This window comes from Symphodus melops, assembly GCF_947650265.1.
Source record: "Symphodus melops genome assembly, chromosome: 5".
Classification (NCBI taxonomy): Eukaryota; Metazoa; Chordata; class Actinopteri; order Labriformes; family Labridae; genus Symphodus; species Symphodus melops.
In genome coordinates, this window is record NC_136695.1 from 18,881,070 (window position 1) to 18,896,828 (window position 15,759).

Here is a 15,759-nt window from a genome sequence, read left to right on the forward strand (position 1 = left end):
TCCAGAAACAGAGGTGTTGTTCAGTTCGTGCTCCCCAAAGATACAATCTAAAGTTTGTTGCAAAGTACCACAAACACACAGTCCCTTAAAGACGTGGTAATAGCAACGATGAACCCCATTAAAGAGAAATATTCTGATTTCTTTGCAAATGGCCTGACCCGATCATCAGCAGCAGAAAACCAGAGCCAACAGGGTGGCTAAATGAGTATCCTCCCACTGAAAGTCATCAGTAATCACATGGCTGCACTGGGAGCTGCTCACAGCCTTCCATCTGTGTAGTAAATGAGATCTAAATGAAATCTAATACTAGAGGCCGCATTCAGGAGGGAACCACTGTAAAGCTGAGGACACTGATTGAAAGAGGCAGAGCACAGGATGTAAACTATGAGCAGTGGAGGGGGAGAGACGGCGAGGTTTACAACATGAGCCCGCAATATTCAGCCTAGTTAAACATTTTCAGACACATTCATCAGGCAGATTGGTGTGTCTGGGTGGATGTGCTGATGCAAACTCTGTGAATAACAGGAATTAAAACGAGAAGGTGATGTGTCTGATCGGCAGTCAGGAGCAGAGAACGAGGGAAGGGAATAGGAAACTTCTTTGTTTTCGGTTCATTTCACAGCCCCCTGCTGATTCCTTCACTTCCTTCCTTTTTTTTTTTTTTTTTTTTGCACCATTTGGGTTTTCATATAAATTTTTATTGGCAACTCAGCCCTACAGGTAAAAGTGACCCACAGGAGCCGGGCTAAATTGTGCTCTTTTATTGTGTCAGCCGTTTGCTAAATATTGAACAACAGTTATTGTGTGGTAATTATGCTGTTTTTAATGTGAGTCTTTAAGTAAAAGTGGATCTTTTTTCACTTGGAATAAGCAGCTTTGTATAAGGTTTTTTTTTTTTTTTTTTAAATAATGGCAGGAGAGAAGTGTGGCTTAAAGGACTCCAATCTGTGCTTACCCCACACTGAAATAAACTAAATAACTTGGGAATTTTTCTATTATATAGGGAGAGATTTTGATGTACACAACTTCAATCACAGTGACATCATTATTGCATTCCTTATCCCTCGAGGAAAATCGTCTTGGGGGGGAAATTAAATGGGGGAAACAACTCAATTTCACACATCAAAAGGTGAATAAACCGACTTTTTGCGGCTCTCCTCTCCGCTGCATTCCTACTTGTGATCTGGGAGGAAAAATGTTGGATGGAGAATTAAAAGGCGTGAGGATGAGGAGGGAACGAAGGAAGAAGATGGCGTGAGAGAAAAGCGGGATGAAAGAAATATGTAAGAAAGAGAGGAAGGGGCGGGGGGGGGGGGGTTATCTCAGCAGACTCATATGACCCGCAGCCATTTGCCACTGCCGGTGATGAGTTTTTTTTATGACGGTTATGAGAACAGACTGATTTATTACGCAAGTGCACACACACACACACGCAGGCGTACACGGACACACACAAGTAGATTAACAACACAGGCTCATATTTTACAGGCTACCTTGGAGAAGAGTGTTGAAGCGAGACAGGATGATGATTGATCTCCACGTCTGCTTGTTATAGTCTAAACAGCTAGCTGGGCCGCGCTAGCTGTACCGTACATGTTGTTTTTTTTTTTGTTCTGCAGAGTTAATGTCACCATAACACTGAGAGGCAACCACATGATCGTCTGAGAGATTATTTTAAGTCTGCCGCGCAATGATCGACTGCTCAGCTTGTCCCTTTACTGACAGCCAGATTTCATACTGTTCCAGAACAAACAGATTTGGCCTGATTCACACGAGTCCTGCCAGTTGTGTAATCCTGATGGGAGAACCAAAGGGGAAAGTACAGCAAATCTGACCAAGCGCTTCGTTTTTTAAGCATATTTCTTTCATTTACCAATAAGTGTTAAATGAATATATATATATATATACATGTAGCTATTAGCACCATTATCCGATCACAAAGTCAGCTGATGCTGTGGAGTTATCTGTGCTGAAGGTCTCTATTAAAAAGTCACATTTTCCTTTATCTGTCTGTTGATGACTGATAAACTGTCTGAAATCTGGAGTCAGATAAATTACAGCTAGTGATAATCTATGTTTGTGTTATAATCAACATGAAGAAATGAGTGTGTGACATTTTCACTGCATGCGGGTGGAAAAACCCTGAAACGCTCGCCCCGATCTCTCTCTCATCAGTGCCCTCTTCAGAGATAATCTGAATGAAAGAAGATTTGAGATGATGAAAATTGTAGCTTTCCTTTTTTTTTTTTTGCCCATTCAGATCATCATATCATTAGAGGGCTTTATTGGCTTTCTGCTGCCCTGAATTCAGCCTTCGAGGCTCGATGAGGGCTGGCATGCTATCTGATAGTGAGCTGAATGAAGCATCAAAGGTAGGAGGTTTGGAGAAGAAGATGTGTTTGAAAAACTGGATTAAAGTGATGATGAAAATCATGGTTACATAAAAATAATTTGAAATAAAAAAAACGTGAATTTAAAATAAAGACGTGAAAAAGTTGTCTTCATTTTTCAGTTCTTCATCAATTTGAATGTTGTTAAATGTAATCAAGACGTGAAGACTCTCATACACATTAAAGCTCTGTGATTATTAAACTCATCTCAACTTCATCACTTTTTACTCGATTATAGATGACTTAGAAACACCTGTACGCTTTTATTTTTCACATAACAAGTTTGATACAAAAGCACTGAGCTTTGACTTGGCTTTTTTGAAGCCTCGAACCAAAGTGCACTTATCACTCCTTCTTGAAGAGCAGAATCAAACTGAATGAAACTACAGTTCCCTGCACACTGGTAATTTGGGGAAAAATTGCTAAGCCTCTTCATTTTAACCATAACAATATCTATCCAGTAATACAGGACATTTACACTCCACAAGATCTTCAGAAAGGTGTGAACAATTTATTGGTTTTTCTAGTTTGATGGAAACCAGAAAAAACCCCCAGCATAATTAACCTTTAACTTCATTATGGTGGCTTGACGGTGAATAATCTGACTCACATGATGTGAGACTGATGTGTTCGAACTGATAAACATGAGTTCATGTCTGTTTTTTATGGCCAGAAGGTCCTAAGGATTTGTTCCACATTTACTCACATCTACTTTAGGTGTGTGTGTGTGTGTGTGTGTGTGTGTGTGTGTGTGTGTGTGTGTGTATGTGCGCGCGCATGTGTGAGTGAGTGTGACTCACCAATATCATCGATTTTTAGGCCTGGTCTAAGCGTGTAGTCTGGTTCTGTAGGCTCTGGCTCATCATCCACATCAGAGGCTGAAAGAGAGAAGGCGAGAGAGAGTATAAAATTGAGTGAGACAGACAAGGAGTGAGCCGAAGAGTGAGGTTGGATGGGGTTAAACCGTTCCTCAAACCCAAAGGATTTTAATTACATCCAAGTCGACATGTTGAGAGGACAGCAAGGCAAGGGTGTAGGGGTTAAAAAAAACGAAGAAAAAAAAAAAACCCCGGAGCAGACAGACTGACAAGCCACAACAAGGGAGCAGAAGAGAGAGAAAGAGGGAGAGAGAGAGAGCGAGAGAGGAGGGGAGGGAGATCAAGCTGAAGAGAGGCAGTGTGTGAAAAGAGAAGGAGAGCGATGGAGTCGGGGTGTGAAAGGGAGGAGAGGTTAATACTACAGGGCTGTGGAAGTTAAAAGGACCGGACAGGCCAGGGATCAAAGTCTGTGTGTATAAGTGTGAGCTCTGTGAGTGTTAGAGTGTGTGTGTGTTTGAGCAAGAGAGGGGCGAGAGATTGAAGGAAGGCAGGAGAGCGAGAGAGCGAGAGAGGTTAACACCACATATACATAGCCACCCACTGACCGCACACAGTAATAAATGGATTCTGACAGGGAGCGAGAGAGAGAGAGAGAGGGGAGGAGGTGAGGTGGCCTTCAAAGCTGGAGCTGCTCCTTTCTGCTGAGCAGGAGGAGAGAGAGAGAAGACAGAGACAGAAAAAAAGAGAGAGGAGAAGGAGAAGAAGAAGAAGAAGAAGAGCAAAGAGGTGGTTCTGTGTTGTGAGTGAAAATGCTGCAGGGGAAACTCAGCAGGAGTATTAATAGGGCTGCCTGTTTCAGACTGTATTTAGATTGTGTGTGCATCTGTATGCAGCCGCTGTGTGTCTGAGTAATAAGTCTGTGAATGTGTGTGTGTGTGTGTGTGTGTGTGTGTGTGTGTGTGTGTGTGTGTGTGTGTGTGTGTATATATGTGTGGGTTTGTGGGTAGCCCGGTGGCCGCCAGATGGTGGAGTAGCCAGATGGGTGCAAATACAGTCTGCAAACAGGTCCAAACATTACATTACAGCAGGTCAATCACTACACACACACACACACACTGAATTACCTAAATAAAACCACACACACAGTTGGAGACTCACCCGTGGAGCAGCAGACGTACACTCGTAGTCTCAGACAGCTGCGGCCATGATGATGGGTGGGTGTGGCTGTGGAAATATAAAATGCACAATAGATCATTGATTCCCCTGGTGGTGTGTCAAAGATCTCGGGGGGGGGGGGGCTTTGTCTGCACTAAGGTGGTCATTAAAATATTTATTTTGGTAAGAACACACGTTCAGGAATATTTTGTTGGGATGATTAAAAAAAAAAGAATACTATGAGTGCTCTTCAACAAACATTATACAATGTTACACCCAATGTGACGCTCTTGGCAATCTGTCGAATCCTAGCAATATAACTACTAACATTTGAATGACCTAATTCTATTTTATTCTATTTAAGTACTTGTTACTTTAGCTTTATTTCCCATCTTAACTGTTTTCGCACCAAGACACGTTCCTTGTATATGTAAATGTACTTGGCAATAAAGAACGATTCTGATTCTGGTCTTAAAGGTGCACTATGGTTTTTCTGGAAGAGAAATGTGAAAGTTGAAGAAATGTACGGGGCCGGTGGTACATGTTCATGACTCCATACACAAACGGTCCTGAGAGGAACATGTGGTTACTGGAACTGTTTGAAGATCAAATACTGTGTGAGTAGTTATGGTAGCATTTTAGCTCCAAACAGACTCTTTTTTTTTTTTCTCTCTGAATAAAGTTTGTCTATTTAGATCAGAAAATATAGCATCGAATCCTGCAATAGGACAAAGAGAAAGAAGAGGTGCTGTATTGATGAATTATCATATGTTCTTCCAAGAGACACATCATATGACAGTGACTGTATGTGACGTAGTGCTGTGTCTAATTGTGCGCTCACTCTGAGTGAAATCACAAAGAAGCAGATGGTGTAAGTGATGACCTACCACCTGTTAAGTTCTGTTTCAGGCTAAATCAGAAAAAGACCAGAAGATTAGCAGTTTTAAAATATTTGATACAAGAATAATAATAAAAACCAAAACAATTTTATTGCCAAATGTGTGAAAACACACGTATAACTTTGTCTGTTCAAAAGTGTGGCCAACAACTTGTTGCCCGAAGAGATTGACGCATACACGGACTCACATTAGGGAATACAAACACATTGAATCCACTGCATGAAAAAAATCCCAGCTCATTGGCAGTCCAAAATATGAAACTTGTTGATTTAATTCACCAGATGAAAAAACTGAGATGTTTAAAACCACAAAGATGAATCATCATAATGAATATCCTCTTGAAGCTCTGACGTTATATTTCTAATCAAAGGAGTTGATCTTCATGAATGAATTAAGTGTATTTTTATAGTCATAATAATAAGTAGAATGAACAGTAGTTAGAGGAGGGTGCAGTCCAATCATCTGCAGCAGACCATTTTAGGCTCTGTTTTGAAACTTTAATAAAAGACAGCAACCTTAAACATTATCGCGAACGTGGAGTTTTTCGGAAACTGACGAGTCAAAATGATTCCTTTAAAATGCTTTATGAAGCAGTGCGGCCTCCCGGTCGTTCACAGGGATGACATCAAGGGGGACACACTCACACTCGGGGGCAATTTAGGCTGACCATCTGAGCCAAGCCGCACGTTAGACTGTAGACTGCAGGGGGAAACAGGAGAAGGCCACACGGAGCAGCTCTCTGATGCTGCGGCACGAAAACTTTCAGGAGACTTCTCCCATCATCTGATGCCGTGTTAATGATCACTGCCTTCATTATACCGCCATTTAATGCATGAGGCATTTATGAAATACTTCATTTAAAGTGGTTTGATGACAAGCTAAAAGTCTATTATTTATACAGTGTCAAATCAGCATGAAGTGTGGCGAGATAATTTGATTAGCGATGAATAAAATTGATGAGCCTGCTTGACGGTGGCGTGATTTGATTAGATGTGAAACAGCAATTTGTTGTCTGAAATCACCTGAGGACAGGACAGCTTTTTTGTCTACTCCCCACAGAGTCATCACCAAATCCATTAAACAATCAAATGAAAACATGTTCGGTCTCGCAGGCCGAGTTTTTCGCATGGCTGCTCCTCTTCTTGTGACTTGTTTATGCTCTGCGAACGTACGACAGGACTTATTGCTGATACTCGACGACTTGATTATCGTTTTGATTCCACTCACAGATGTAGTAGTACTCCTGTCCGACGTAGAACTCGTAGCCCAGCGAGAAGGCGCTGTACCGCTGAAACTTCTCAGAGAACTTGATGGGCGCGTGGGGGGCGTGTGGACGGTTACACTCCCACCTCTTGAAGCCCAGCTGAGGGTCGCAGTTCCTGTAACCACGGTAACTGACCATGTAGAGGACGTACTGCTCCTCGGTGCCAACCATGCGCTGGCTGTCGTTGTAGTGAGGGCAATAGATGTCCAGGTAGTCATTGACGTTCACCTGCATGGTGTAACCCTCCCTACGCAGACTGGAGACAAGAAACACACAGAGAACACACTCAGAAAAAAGAGAACATCTCAACATTGCTACAATTGCTATTGTTTTTCAAACAATTGTTGTCACTTCTATTAACTGGCTTTATTCATCAATTATCTGTGCAACGTTTCTGGATGGTGCGACAACAACACAAGCACACCCTCTCACATCACTGTCAGCTGTGTCGTGGATTGGGATGGAGGTGTTTCAGCCTGCATGATCACCCGGGGTCAAACAACTCTTTGTGAGAGAGTTGTTGAGTTATTAATAACACAAAGCAGGTGTGTGTACGTAAGAGTGTGTGTGTGTGTGAGGCTGCAGGGCTGCTGCACGCAGAGAATGCGGAGCTGGCTCTTCAGTATGATCAGAAGGCCCCAGGGCCACACGGCTCCTTCTCCTGGTGTCAGCGCAGCGTTGTCCCCTAACCCCACCGCTCGTACATCAACCCGAGCGCAACGCTGCACTCACGTCAGCCGTCAACGTCCTGGCTACGTTTTTAACCCCCCCCCCTCCTCCCACTCACTGAAGCTCATATATCAGCGTCAACCCTAAAAAAGACTCGGCTTGACAGGAAGATAAGGTCTGGTTCTGTGTCTGGGATCGGATCTGTGTGTAGTTTGTGTGACAAAGTGAAATAGATTCTTTCCTGACATCCAAAAGCCCCCCCCCCCCTTTTTTTTCTCCCCGTCACAGACGCGGGTCTGTATCTGTGTGACAGAGACAGGTTGCAGTTGTAAATCATACACACGCCGATGAGCATGTGCACACACACACACACACACACACACACACGTTCTGTGACAGTGGTGACATCATTAAATCACAAGGGGGCAGCAGAGTGTCATCCTGCGCTTGATCCCGACTCTCTCTCTCTCTCTCTCCCCCTCTGCCAGTTCTAGGTCACGTCTCCAGGGAGATTATTATTCAATTATTAAATGAAGATCGAAACACGGCTCCCCAATGTCTCCCTCTCTCCATCACTCCGTCCCGCTCTCTTCAAATCCTTCCTGAATTTGTCTTTTTCTCCCTCAGCTCTCCATCCCTTCTCATCCCTTCCTTTCAGAGTGGCAGCAGCGGAAGATTAATTGTTCAACATCCCTCCTTTGCTCTCTCCCTTCTCCTTCTCTCTGCTCCTCACATTCTCTCATTACATCATTTACTCGCCTGCAGAACAGATTTACTTCTTGTGGTATTAGTGTAGGGAAAAAAAAAAAACACAGAAATGCTTCAAGGGAAGTTTATTTATAGTGGATACAGAGAAGAGAGAGAGAGAGAGAGAGAGAGTTTACAAGAAAGAGTGTTTTGGTTCCACCAGGGAGGCGTGAATGCAAATTGAAGGAAAAAGAAACAGAAGAGTAAAGTGTGAGTTAAAAAAAAAGAAGAAAAAAAAAGAAGGAGGTGGTGGTTCGAGAGTTGTACGCTACCAAAGAAACGCAAGTTCTCCTCCGAGAGGAAAGGATGATGGCAGAAAGAAAAAGAGAAAAATGAGTGGGAGGGCAACTTGGAGGATTGTGAGTAATCTGAAAATAAATCACGCTGCCAAAAATACAAACTGGCTGTAGGATTCCCTCCTGTGTAACTGAGAGTGTTTTTTTTTTTTTTTAGTTTGAAGTGTTTTTGCTCGCAGGCTTTAGGTTGTGCCTGTGTGACATCAGAGACTCCTACCTTAACCTACTTAACGTGTATATCACCAGGATATAAGGATGTGTGAATGTGTGAAAGTGTTACTCATAAACACATTCGATGTAAAAAAAAAAGAAAAAAAAAAAGGTTTGTTTGAATACAAGTGTCTCTAAATCAGCGTCAAGCGTTGCATCAGAATCCTGAAGAACATGGTGTTTTTCTCACAGGCTGTCAATGTAAATGTAAACGAGAAGTTTTATAATCATTAAAAGCATCTTCTTTGATCAAAGTTCTGCTGTTGTATTTGTTCATCATGACATATGACACGAGCATTAGATAAAAATTGGGGGGTGAAAAAAAAAAAAAGGAATCCGACGTAACATTGTAACGCGTGTGTCGATTCTTAGAACGCAAAATACACAGACGCACAGACTTGAAAGTGGATCTTTTCTGGTACTGATACTGACTTGTTTCTGTTTTTTTTACACGCCAAAAGACGCTCATTTATGAATGTTAAACTTTGACTTACATTTAGTTCAACTTTCATGCTCTCAGTTACTAAGCACTTTTTTTTATCCTGGGATCTCCTGAACTCTCCGGCTCCCCTCGACCCTGTTCCCCATCCCTCTTCCTTCATCTTATCCCATCCTCCCTCTGTCCCATGTTCAAGCGGATGAAGCTGGCTCTTTGTAACATACAGTCGTGGTCTTTTTTACCTGCTCTTTGTAAAAAATGTCTCAAGATACCACTTGTTATGAATTGGTACTGTACAAATACATCCTGACTGATACTACACTGATAATACATCAACACAGACATAAGACTGTTCTGTCTGTGCTGAGAGTCCTCATAATGAATTGATACTTCTTATTGTCCACTATCAAGAACCTCAATAAGTGACTACTAGAATAGCAGTGGTACACATTAGACGTCCCTGTCAGTGTAACACAGCTGTTGTTATTATTGATAAGACTGTCTGTGAGTTGTGTTAATATTATTTGTAATCCAGTCAAAGAGTAGCTTCATCCAAAGTTGTATTGTCTTAATTAATATAAATTACAGAATGGTGTTTTCTGTGTTACACAGTCAACATGTAGGTCATTCAGCTTCTTATATTTTGCACTACAATGATGAGTGGCAGTATGTAGAATGAATACAAATTTAAATGATCTCTTGATGAAATGTTTTTTAAAGGATTCTGAGTCAGCGGGATGAGAGAGCCTTGAACTGGATGTCCTCTTTTAGTTTAAATGGAAGCTGACGGGCAGAAAGCATCTGACGGGAAATGTTCGGGTTTTCTTCCTGAAAAGTTGATGTGACAGCCTCGTACCAGTCACGGTTGTATTCTTCTCTCTGTCTGCTTCAAGACAAAAGAGAATTCAATAAATGTTCGAATTTCAAAATGCGGTTTCTAAAACATTGTGTATGAAAACGCACGCTGCCTGAGAACATCATCATTCTCATTTCTTATCTTCAAATGTGAAGTTTTATTTAAGAGACGTCTTTGTTCTTCCTTATGAGAGTGGTTTTTTTGGTTTTTTTTTTTGCAGAGTGGATGCTCCCTTAAAAAAATCTAATCAAGAAAGATGAAGAGACAAAGAGATGCTGAATCTAAAAGGTGGAGTAGTTTATAAAAAAAAAAAACAGTGTGATGTGCTGTCTTTCTCCGCTCTTTCCTGACGCCTCCCTTCCCCTTTTGTGTTGGATCAACGCTAATTTCCTCCCTTGCATACGTGATACCTGACTTAAGTCGGCGCTGATAGCGGGGAGCGCGAGGTTTCATCAGCGACATACGATTCCCTGGAGCGGCGGAGAGGCTTCCAGGAGTAAAAGAACACTTACACAGAGGAGCACGAGAGAGAGATGGAGTGGTGGAAAGATGGAGAGAAAGATGGAAGGATTTATGGGATAAGACGAGGGGTAGTCGGGGGTTAAAAGCTGCAGAGTCTGGCCACCAGGGAGCAGAGGGTGATAGCAGGGAGGGGAGCAAGAAGGAGCAACAGCTAAGAGCAAGATCAAAGTGGGCCCGGATCAATGTCACTACTGTAAAATCACATCAGAGAGTGTGTGAGAGAGGGAGAGAGCAGGAGAGTGAGTATGTTGCCTATATAAATCAGTGGTAGGCAACATAATGCCACAGAGTAACCCCCTGCCTGCCTATTATGTGCCCGGCCTGTTGGAGCACTGTGCATCCATAAAACACTTTGACAGTAAGAGCAATCATTCCTCTTTGTAACAAGAGCTCGGAGGAGCAGCTTACTCTGCTCTTCTTTGTCAGTCGGACTTTATAGAAAAAAAAAAAAAAGAGGAGTTGGGGGGGGGGGGGATAAGTGCAAAGATTTAACCCAATTAGTGTACTTCTCTCCTCTCCTGCTACCATGACAAAGTCATAGCAGAGAATTACTACACACAACTCATAGCATGTTATTGTAAAAATAGGACTTGGGACATTGCACAGCCACAGAAACAAGACCTGCAGCGCGCGCACACACATACACACACACACACACACACACACACACACACACACACACACACACACTGTGCTAGATTCTTCTCTTCACGTGTTGATGGTCAATCTGTGATCTGTTTTTCGTAACCGAGCAGGTTTCCAAAGAGTTGGTTTGAACGCTCAGACTGCTCCTGTGATACATTAGTTTAGCGGGTTCATGCTGAGGTACAATTTTCACATGACTTCCTTCCTTTTTTTTTTTTTCATGTCATGACAGGTCGGGATGTGGGTACGAGAATGTGTCGGTGACAAAAACTCGTGAGCTGTATCGTCCGTGGCTTTGGAAAAACAATGGGCCTGAAAACCAGAGAGTTAGGAACAAGGAGAACACACAGGTGTGACCACGGGTTTGTCTAAAACACTGAAGTTGTGATACTCGAAGCTAAATTGTCTTTATTAAATAATCTGTGTTTTTTATTATTTCACTATTTTTTTTATTGAGGATTAGCCTATATAGGAGCGATGGCGTACCACTTGGAGCTTCCTGGGTAGCAAATCACTGCAGACACTGATTCTCTGTTACCTGGTAAACTAGTTAGCATTAAGGTCCACTGTTTTTTTCCCTGTACCTTTTATTTAGAGATAGGACAGAGGATATAGTCAAAAATGGCAGAGTGAATGAGTGGGGAACAACATGAAGGAAAGTAGCAACAGGTCGGCCGACAGCCTCCAGACATGCGCTGCACGCACAAACCACTAGGCCACCTGCGCCCCTAAGGTCAAGGTTTGAATCCACTGAAATAATCTCATTTCACTGTATATACAGCACCAAATCATTCAAGGTTATAGAAGCACTTCACATATTAAGCAGTACTTTATATAAATACATGAATACTCAAGCTTTTCCTTTTGGTCCAAAACCCAACGAGAAGGAAGTTGAAATGAGTTCATTACATCCAGCAGGTCATTCTGTACTGATGTGGTCATTGGTAGATAAAGGGTCTCATTAACGACTTTTCACATATAAACTTTGACAGACTGATACAAAAAATCTCAGTGTGTATCACATGAATCCGAGAGGAAAACATGAATAACACACAACAAACCCGATCCCGTCTGTGCGGGTCAATTATTTTCTCATTAGAGCTCTCAGTGTTTGAGCAGTGTGCAGCATGTAACATGATCGCGCACACACACACACACACACACACACACACACACACACACAGGGACGACGAAGACATGCACGTTTTCTGTTTCTTTCTTAACTGCTAAGACTTCAGAGATCAAACGAAGTAAAGTGTGGCTTATTGGGCTGCCGGGATAGAAGTGTGTGTGCGTGTAACTGCGTGAGCGACAGAGAGCTGCATAGAAAATAAAATAAATAACATGCACGCCAAGATACATCAAGGTTACAGAAATCAAAGGAGACACCGCTGATGGGCACAAGGCCGCGATGGATTAAACCTGTCCAGCAGTGTTACAAATGATTTCCAATCAGGACTTTAAAAGCCACTCTGCCTCTCGAGGCCAGAATTCTTAATCCCGACTCTGTTTCGGTACAGAGATGCTAACATTGTTGGGGGAGGACTCCAATCAGCCGGCGGAGCGGTAGGTATAATTGAATGGCTCCCCCGCTGAATGGAAGAACTCCCAGAGATGTGTGGCATCAATACAGCTCTCATTGAACACAGACAGGAGTCCTTCCTACTGTATCCTCCTCTTCACACTCCCTCTGCTCTGTCCCCCCTCTCTCTCCCCCTCCCCCTTATCTCTTTTCTGTCTCCTTACATCCATTTTTCCCCTTCTTGGTTTCAGTCTGTTTTTTTTTTTTTTGTTTTGCAAGAGAAACATCATGCAGAAAAAGAATGTTAAAAAAAGAACCCTTGTGTGTATACATGTCCCCTGATGACAACATCATGTCGTACTGCTGGTGAATAATAATACAGTCTCTGTCTTTCTTTGTATGTTTCATCCACTGTGGCCAAATTCTGTAAAACACAAAATACTAAACATCACTATTTGAGCGGAGAGTTGTTAACGGTTGTCAATTATTGTCGTCCTTTCGTTTTTTATTTCCATCACCACTCCTTCAGAGACGAATAAAAGTGTGCTGCTTTTGAGTCCAAGGCCTTTGGAAGGAGTCAGAAATCACATCCAGCGCGCCATCTTCCAGGACTGTGCAGTCATCCGTATTTAAGGACGCTAACTAACCACTAGGCCACCGGTGACCCATAAAAGTGTTTAGTTTTTTTTTTAATTCGTTTTTGGGGTATTATGACTTTGACTTGATCAGATAGTCGAGTGGAAAATAAGACAAAGTTAATAATGACGTGGGAAAGGAGCCTCTGGTAGGACTTGAACCCAGGCCGCCTGCTTGGCTGCTTGGAGGACGATGGCCTTTGTACATGGTGTGCCACTTAAACACTAGGCCATCAGCGCGCCATAAATAGGGTCTCTAACACTGATTGATAAACTCAAACCATGAACCTATTTATCACCTTAGGACGGGGCCTCTGCGGTGTTTACAGAGCAGATTCAAGTCCAGACTAAATGAGCAAACGTTCGGAAAGACTCATCTGTCTTTTTTGACGATAACACCTGTTATAAATTGACGCAATACAAATAAAGATTGATGGATTTTTTCTGAACAAATCAAAGAAAGTGTCTCGCAGTCCCATCCTTAAGCATGACGGGCACGCGTTAAACCTTTTCTTTTTAATGTAAAGCAAACATTACTTCTGCTTTTGGTCGCTCTTTATTCTTCACCCATCTCCCTGGATCTCCTGCCTGCAGGTGTTGGGTCGGTGAGTGTATGGGGGATGTGTCTCAGGTGAAGCGCTTGAGTAGGTTCTAAATCCTCCCCATTGAAATCAATACCTGTCTCGAGAGTGTCCAATAGACTGGAATATGCTGCCTCCCCCCAAGGCCGCTCACACCGCTCACACACAGACTTAAACACTCACAGTCCTGCCCTGCAGAGTGATGGTTCATCATTGGTAATTGATCAAAGTGTTACAGCTATAACAGGGTTTCTTGCCAGGCCGCCTCACACGCCGCACTGACATGATCCCATAACGCCAGCTCACGGTCTTTCTCCATTTCCAGCCTTTTCCCACATCTTCTCATCTTTGCTGCTCGTGTCTCGCTCCTCTCCCTTTCCTTCTCCTTCCTCGACCCGTCCATCAGCTTCTCCCGCTCCCCTCCTCGGCTCTGTATCGACAGTGCGGTGTGAGGGAGAGACTTCTCCAGCTGCATGAAACCCCAACGGCGCCCGGCGTTGGCCCTTTCAACTGAGCCGTCTCGCTTTCACACAGCTCCAATCGACATAACCCCTTAGCATGTACCGCGACATGCGCGATTGCGATCAATCATACATGCCCTATGTTGTGGGTTTTGTCTAAACACACGTGACGCAGATGGATGGTGGAGAGGAAATTAAAATGAACTGTTCGGAAACAACAGCTGGTTGGAAGCCGAGGGGCCCAAACACATGCGGAATAAGAAGACAAAAGGAGGAAAAAGTAAAGCAAGAGGAGGTTCTTAATGGAGATGTGGGCGGAAGGCGAGGATGAACGACAAGAACGGGAAGGAGGAAAGACAGAAGGCTTCGATTAAGAAAAATGTTGTTTAACCTCCGGGTAAGAGCAGGAGTTGTGGTCTTTACCTTAATTTGTGTGTTTATTGATTTTGTTTTCAACTTTAATTTATCGTCCTCTTCACCAGCAGCCCACCCAGCCTATTTTACGCTCCAAGGGGTTCTTCACTTTTAAGCTTTAAGGCTTCCTCTACCTCACAAACCCACAAAGTGTCATCCACCAAATATCCGCCAATACCAAACAATCTCTCTTGTCTTATTCTATCACTTTAGCCCCATCAATCCCTCCCTCTCCTTCCCTCCATCGTCCACCGTCTGCGCTTCTAAAGCCCTTACATGAGCAATAGTGATCCCATCAGACGCTGGGCCAGAAGAGAAAGAGAGTGTATGTTCCCAAAGCTCTCCCGATGATTGATAGTGATCCTGTCTGATGGCTGTGTATGGACTCAGCACTCAGCGAGACATTACCCTCTGACCCAGCTATTGATTCCTGCATTCACTGCCCCCCAAAACACACAACACTGGTCCTGACCCTGCCAGCGCAAAAAAACCGCACACACACACACACACACACATACACACACACACACACACACACACACACACACACACACACACACACACACACACACACACACACACACATACACACACACACACATACACACACACACACACACACACACACACACACACACACACACACTCTGGCGGCCTGTGTGTACAGTCCTACAGATTGATAGTTCGCCGGTGTCCAATGAAACCTGATCAATCCGCTGCATAACAATCACTCTCCCGCTCCACTTCCTGGCCGAGTCACATGGCACCCTGTGTCCCGCTGACTGATGTGTTTGGGTTTAGGGTCCGGAGGCTTGAATATCAGGGCTGCGGGGAAAAGGGCTCCAGTGAAGGGATGACAACAACAACAACAACAACATTACTCAGATCCCTCTCTGGAGCCAAATCTAATAAGGTGTTTTTGGGCATAGAGGAGGACAATGTGGAATAAAAAGTAATGTCATTCATCAAGCACAAAGAGGTCAGGTAGTTTGGGCAAATTGTTCTTCATCTACTCGCACTTGTTCTAACCTTTTTGAACTGCAAGGCGGGTGGGGTCTACCTAACAAAAGCTATCAGCCACTAAAAGGGACCTATTAAAAACTCACTTGGCTTTGTTCTTGTCCGACTGTGTGTGTGTGTGTGTGTGTGTGTGTGGGGGGCCAACTTGGCAAATGTAAGAATAAAAAAAAAACCCTCTTTAAACAGGGTGAAACAAAGGCTCAGGATGATTCGCAA

The 15,759-nt window shown here is 43.3% G+C and overlaps 1 protein-coding gene across 5 annotated transcripts in view; it reads right to left on the bottom strand.

Annotated features, from left to right (window-relative positions):
- The window catches only part of efna3b (ephrin-A3b), a 52,076-nt gene that overhangs the window by 5,900 nt on the left and 30,417 nt on the right, over positions 1-15,759 (bottom strand). For all 5 annotated transcript variants that reach the window (XM_079343811.1, XM_079343813.1, XM_079343812.1 and 2 more), the window contains exons 3-5: positions 6,490-6,782; positions 4,367-4,432; positions 3,191-3,268 (exon numbers count right to left, since the gene is read on the bottom strand). In XM_079343811.1, coding sequence (XP_079199937.1) covers positions 3,191-3,268; positions 4,367-4,432; positions 6,490-6,782 — 437 coding nt within the window. The remainder of the gene's footprint in view (positions 1-3,190; positions 3,269-4,366; positions 4,433-6,489; positions 6,783-15,759) is intronic.